The 7,071-nt window shown below is 34.1% G+C and overlaps 1 protein-coding gene across 1 annotated transcript; it reads right to left on the reverse strand.

The window, feature by feature from the left end:
* Nucleotides 1-312: 312 nt before the first annotated feature.
* Nucleotides 313-5,421, reverse strand: LOC109804871 (Endomembrane protein 70 protein family). The gene is made up of 7 exons (XM_020366769.3): nucleotides 5,187-5,421; nucleotides 4,901-4,941; nucleotides 3,982-4,567; nucleotides 3,729-3,866; nucleotides 3,462-3,618; nucleotides 2,868-3,352; nucleotides 313-806 (listed from the first exon to the last, which is right to left on the reverse strand). Exons 1-7 carry the CDS (start codon nucleotides 5,339-5,341, stop codon nucleotides 587-589), a joined length of 1,782 nt encoding a protein of 593 aa, XP_020222358.1. The 5' UTR covers nucleotides 5,342-5,421; the 3' UTR covers nucleotides 313-586.
* Nucleotides 5,422-7,071: the final 1,650 nt, after the last annotated feature.

Below are 7,071 nucleotides of genomic sequence, written 5' to 3' on the forward strand. Positions count from 1 at the left end.
CTCTATTTTATTTGGCTCTCGACCTAATTGAGGGAACCATGTGGCGTCGATGTCTTGTGACACTCGTGTTTGTGATATCACAACTTAAAATAGAATTGAATTCAAATTAAAAAAAAAAAAAACATTTATGTAGTTTATGCCACTTTTAATTTTATATTTGTAAAGTGTTGAAAACCATGTTCTTGTTCAAACCATCTTTCATCTGGCATAGCTAGACATGTATTTGGCGATTAGAATAAATTCCCACACCATTATAAACCATTGGCGAGGTCAGTATAATCATATTAAATGGTCATTTTCAGAGCAGACAAATTAAATTTAATACAAGCTACATCAAATAAATTTCAGTGACTACAGTAATCAAAGATTAAATCCCATGGTTCCAAAAAACTCCCTCAAGTGCAAGCCTGTGCAGTTAAAGAGATAGCATGACACCAATTCATGAAAGGAGTCTAAGCTTCTCTAGTTCCCAGGTACACTATATAACCTACCTTATGACAGAAAAAGAAGAAAAAAAAAATAGTAGACCCTTTTCTCTTCACCTAACAGAAATAATATAAACTTTACCAACACGTTCAGCCACCTTCTACTCACACTTGATGGACCTGTATATGTGACGAACAAAGAGCAGGGAGGCACGGAAACCTACGCTACCAAGCATGAGAAAGAAGCCATAGCAGATGCATAACATGTAACCAAAGAAGAACGAAGTTTGCATGAAACCAGACATATCTGATCGTGCGTAGTAGTAATACAAGCAGTAGCCATAGATGAACAAACCAGTTGATCCACCACAGAGAAAAGACCTAGGGAAACACAGACCAACATCATAGTCATCAAGTGCAAAGCAAAATGCCGAGTATATAAACTTTAAATTGCCTCTACCATCAAAAGATTCATGACATCTTTGTTTAGAAAGTAATAATTACTATTGGCTAATGAATGCAACAGATACTCAAGAATCAAGAATGTCATCCAAAAGAAAAATAATTTTTATAGTTGCATCTGAATATGGTGAGACTGATATTCCGGCAACTACAGAAAAACATTCTTCTTTATGAATTAGTGCTAGTAAAACTAAATATTCTAAGGAACATTCCCTTACCCTACACCATCAACAGAAATCTCAACAACGGCATCCACTAGTCCTTGACTAATTGTAAAAAACTAAGATTACTATGATTGCCTATACAAAGGGTCAGCTTGTTTGAGTATAATAAACTCTAGATACACTAGTACTTCTCTTCCTATTCAATCAAACAAGCAAACCCTAAATCAATCCAACTCCAGCTCCTCTAGATGTGTAAAGTGCACCAAAGGTAATGAAAGAAAAATTGCAGCTTTTGGTGCAATCCAACAAAAGCCAGGGTTTTAGTTAACCAAGTTAGTATACACAATTCATAATTTTACATAACTATCTATTGTGAAAATCTCAAACACAGTAAATTGTAGCAAGTTCCTTAACTTACCTACTGATTCAGAATGGATAATGGAAAGGGGGAATTGTTGCTTTATATTTCGTAACATATCATATCAAGTCTATGTCAATTTCAGAGTATTCAGTCTCTATTAACTCTTTTTCCTATATCAATGCCGAAAAGGCTAAAACCCAGTAATTTCAACATATTAGATAGGTACCATCCATGGTAGTTGAATCGGGATACAAATAGTGTATCGGAAAGCTTATATTTTGAATCGTGAATCGAATCGTATCGTGAATCGTAAGATTCATGATCAATAAAAACATATATATATATATATATATATATATATATATATAAACAAATATAAAAAAATAAAATCATACATTAATATATAGTTAATAATATATAAATATATTCTAATTTATTTATTTTTACATATATATATAAATATTAAATAATTTATAATACATATAATTAATGATATACATATAAAAATAGAAACATAACTTAATTTATACATTAAATAATTTCAATAATTAAAATTTATAGTAGTTAAACAAAATAATAAAAAAATTAAGAAAACAAAATATTTAAGGTTTTATATTAAATTTTTTATTACTTAAAATATTATCTGAATTATAATAATAATTAATAATAAAGAGAAGTTACCTTCTTAAAAAAAAAATAGTGAAGGCCAAATCAAAAGATAAAATAAAATTTGGGCCCATTTGGCCCAACTTTTCTTTGAAGAAGACAGGTTGCATATGCCGGAGATGACAGAGTCACCGCCGGAGGAGACACAGTCGCTGTCAGAGAAGATAGATCGACGGAGATTCGTCGGAGAAGAAGACAGATCGGTGGAGGATCGGCACTTTCCCTCTCTTTTCTGCATTTTTTTTAGGGTTTCCAGAATCAGGTCGCGCGTGACTCGATCCAGTTTCGAGGCGTGACCCGCTGTTTCGAAATCGTGCGATTTCGTCCAGAATCGCGATTTTTCCGATTCACGCAACGATACGCACGATTCACATGCGATTCTTAATCAAAAACGAGACAACTTGCGATTCGTATCGCGGAAGCTCGGAATCGTATCGTATCGTACGATACGAATAGCGATACATCCGATACTTACTACCATGGTACCATCCACCATGACCTATCTTGTCACTACTCTCCTGTCGAGTTTCTAAAATCTAGAACTTCATTGCAACAATTTCATCATCTCCATTATTCTTTTTCTTCTCACCAATGTGAATAAATACCAATCACCCTTTCTCACTTCGTGAGTTTTCTACTAACCACTCCCACAATCTCGACAATCACTCATCTGCTGCCATGGTCTACCACCACTTCATTGTAGCATTAAGGGAGAGAAAAGTGGGAATGTATCTTGCTTTGATATCAAAGGTCGAACAATTATAGGTGGTAATAAGATAAGTTACATACCTCCACCACCATTCATGATCCTCCGCAGCAAGTTGAAAGTATGTCAAAGCCACAGTGATGAAAGCAGTGACAATCAACAGAATAATAAAGACAATGAAGAGTATGCTGTAGATAGTATAAATTCTGTGACCCCATACACTAGCAAAAATGTAGTACAGCTCTATGTAGATGGCACTAAATGGGAGAAATCCTGCCATTGCCATCTGGGGAATGGTACTCCTGTACCAGGGTAGAGGTGGAATCTCTCGTGGATATTTTGTAGTGCGGACAGGTGCTTGGAACTCAGCTTTGCTATTTTTACCTGCAATACCGCCCAACACAAGCAATGGTGAAGTTACCAATGTCCATATTAGGAGTATCACCAAAATTGTGCCAAATGGCAGAGCAGCAGTTGCACTATAAACAATTGCAACTGTGTTAAGGAAGCAAAACATAAGGAAAAGAGGACCACAAAAGAGGCATCCTGTCAGTAGTAAGTTTCTAACCTGTCAACAAGAAAATAAATGTATAAATCATTTAATTTCATTTCACAAGAATTATATAAATTAATAGTCAAACCATGAACAACAACCAACGCAAGGAATCCGTGTGTACCCAATTAGACCCTTCAAGTTGAATATAGAAGGAAGTAGCAGTGTAGCCAGCGATGCCAGATGTGAGAGCATATATGACCACCAGTGCAGTAAATAAAGCTCCTCGGTTGTATGGATAAAATACACCAACCAGCGCAAGCATAAAAATGAAGATTGTACTGCAAAAGCATATGGGAATTGAGAATGTCATTTATTGAAGTATATAATATGGAAAATGAAAAAATAAAATCAACACGGATGATGAAAAGAGCCATCAGAAGATTCTTACAGAGTGAATAACTGAGTACCAGAACCAAGGGATGCTGCAAACAAAGACTTGTATTTTGGAAACCGGAAAACATCACCATGAATGTACTTCCATCCTGTCTCCTCTTGATCATCAGCAGCTTCCTCATCTTGAGCATATCTGGAGAACATTACAGCATATAAAAACAAGAAACAAGGGGAGATAAAAGATTAACAAAACAATATTATAGACAATAATATGACAATCTGATGATAGATGAGCAAGCAAGTCATACTTCATAAAGTCATTCTTCAATACACGCATGAGAATGGTTGCCAGGAAACCAGTCAAAAGAAGAACTGTTACACAGGAGTTTATGATTGAGAACCAGTGAATCTCCAAATGATGTGGCAAAGAAGAAGACTGAGAGTACTTCTCCATTCTCTTCTCAAAAGGAGTATCTGTTTCCTTCCATTTTGCAGTGTACAAAAACTCAACATCAACATCTTTATCCTCAGTCAGGTCCACCACAGAATGAGGATCCATCCGCGCACTGATTTCAATCACTCGATCTTTGTTGTACAGAATATCGAACTGAATGTGCTTGTAAAGAAAATACTTGTACTCACTAGGGTCAGTTTTGCCCTCCTTGTCAACAGTCCCAATAAATCCCCAGATTGGCAAGTCATCATAATACATTTGGAAATAATAGTCCTTCTTAACAGCTTCTCGGAACTGAGCAACTTGCTCCTTTGTGAGCTTCCTCTTACATACAAGATTAGAGTCTTTCTCCGTCCTGAAATTAAGCTCATAAGGAGCACTAACAAGGCGATCGCCATTCAACACCTCACCAAGGGCTTCAGTCTTTTCTCTCTCATGACCTGGCATTTAGATGTACTCATTTTACAATGACACACATTAAGAACCCATAAAAGCATAGCAAATTGGAAAATGTACTAAACAAAGCTACAAATTGACATTTTGTTAGCCCAGATGGTTCAATTCAACAACTAGAGATTCCATTAAAACAAAAACACAATAGACTAAAACTGAACTCAAATATCTCTTTCCTATGCTATACCCCCATGAGTCATCACACTTTGTATCAATAATAAAAGAGAGACAAACAATTTAGACAAAAACAAATAACAAAGTTTTAAATAAGGAAGTCATACATAACAAAAGCTGAAACATAAATAAATTGAGATAGTTACCTGTTACACAGAATGGGAGGTCAAAGAACCGGTACGTTTCACTGGAACCAACAATCACACAAACAAACAAACAAATAATTAATTAAATAAACGAGAAATCCAAAGGACAACAATAACAACAACAACAACCACCTCGTACAACACTAACGCTGCAATCCGACATAATAATTGATGAAAATGAAAACAAGATCAGATTTTGACGAGAACCCAGAATCTAAAACGGTTAAAAGAAGGCGTTAGAGAATGATGGGGGTGGTTGGGAATCGGGATCGGGTGGGGTGCGAACCTGGGGTTGTGAAAGGGGCCAACTTTGTTGGCGTAGAACGGAACGGGGTCTCCTTCTTTGTAACGGTGATCGGAGGCATCGGATCTGACGTGGGTTCCGTGAAGAGAGATCAGAATCGCGAGAACCAAAGCCAACGTGCTTCTTCTTCTTCCCATTGCTGCACTTTCTTTCCTCACGATCAGATCAGATAGCAAACACAGACAACAAGCAAAGCAATTTATTCACTACCGATTTTCTTGTAAACGACCAAATTTATTAAAATAAAATAAAATTAAATTAAATATAAAAACAAAGTTTTGTCCTTTTTCTTTTTTCTTTTTTTCTTTTTCTTTTCCCACTTTTTTAAATTTATTTTTGTCCCTCTTATAGTAGACTATATGCATGCTAATTCATTAATATATGCTACTATACTAGTTCTATTTATTTCGGCATGAGCCCCATTTGTTCATTAAAAATATATAATAGTATTATTTATTCAAGAGGTTTTCAAGAAAACATGTTACTTGTTAATATAATTAATTAAAAGTTGTAGATAATATTAAGCTTTCGAATAATATAAATATAAATAATTTGTGCATAACAAAAGTATTCGTATATTTGCACAATTTATTTATTATCAAACTTGATAAGAAATGTTCGGCGTTAATTTATGAAATCTAGATCTTGTAGTTTTTTTTTTATTGAAAACCATAACTGTTACTTTTTATTTATACTGAGTTTCTCTCACACTAGTGATGTTGATTTTCTTGGTAATTGTAAGTTACATCTTTTTTTGGGTCTCTTTCGATGTGCAAGAGGTCGTTATTTGATTTTTATTTTTTCCCTTGATTCAATGTTTCTTTGACATATTGGTTTAAAACTCCCGGTGAAGTCACGATATTGAGCTTATATTTATTTAGGGAATTTGGGTCTAAATGTTGGACCACAACACTTGCCTAGTAGCTTTTTATTGGGCTTTGTGAGTCATTTGCTTGTACGGGGGCTATTGGGCTCGCCTTAAGTTTAATTATGTATTAGTCTTCCAACCTAAATTTATATCATAGAATTGCTTCTTGCAACCATTTTTTTTTTTATCTTACATCTATCATATGTTACGAGACACGTTCTGAAACACATATGATGGATGTAGGATTTACATATCTGAGTGCAAGAAGTATAAAAAGTTTAATAGGCATTTTAAATGACCTTTTTTTTTAACTAAACAAGTTTTAATAAAAAATTTATTTTCACTTAATTTTTAAAAAGGTCTGACCTGATATAAATTATTAGGTCATAGGTCCCTATTAAATGATCTAACTTATTTTCATCCCTTCTTCTCAAATTGTTGTAATATTTTCCCTTTCCTTCCTATGATTATTTAGATCTAAGTTTTTTGTCTAAGGACTAGGTCTTCAATTGAGAATTTACAAAGAATTACACACTAGTTGTAGTTCGTTATTTACCATGGGATTGGGACAACTACTTAATGTAATTATTTTGGTTGAGTCAAGTATTTTCTTCTATCTAGTTAGGATCACATTATTAATAATTTCAATTTTCCTATTGATTTAAAATTTTCTTGGATACAAATCTAGAAATACTTTTGATATTTTCTGTATGAAAAAATACTCTTTTATTTTAAATAAAGAAATTCTTAAAATCACTAATAACTTGTGTCCAAACAAGCTGATAAGCACTCAATTGACATGAAATTTTGTTGTATTACCTAGTTTTCCAATGTTCCTTAGAAGTGTCGATCTATAAATTGTGTTGGATTATGATTTAGAGATTCCAAATAGGGATATGAAGTGAGGGTACAAAAACTTGACCAAGTCCTTGCTTGTTCTTTTTGCCCATAACTTCAACTTCTATTCAGTTGGTGAAGTACCTTATGCCACGAGATATT

This window comes from Cajanus cajan, chromosome 2 (assembly GCF_000230855.2).
Source record: "Cajanus cajan strain Asha chromosome 2, NIPB_CcT2T_4, whole genome shotgun sequence".
Taxonomy (NCBI): Eukaryota; Viridiplantae; Streptophyta; class Magnoliopsida; order Fabales; family Fabaceae; genus Cajanus; species Cajanus cajan.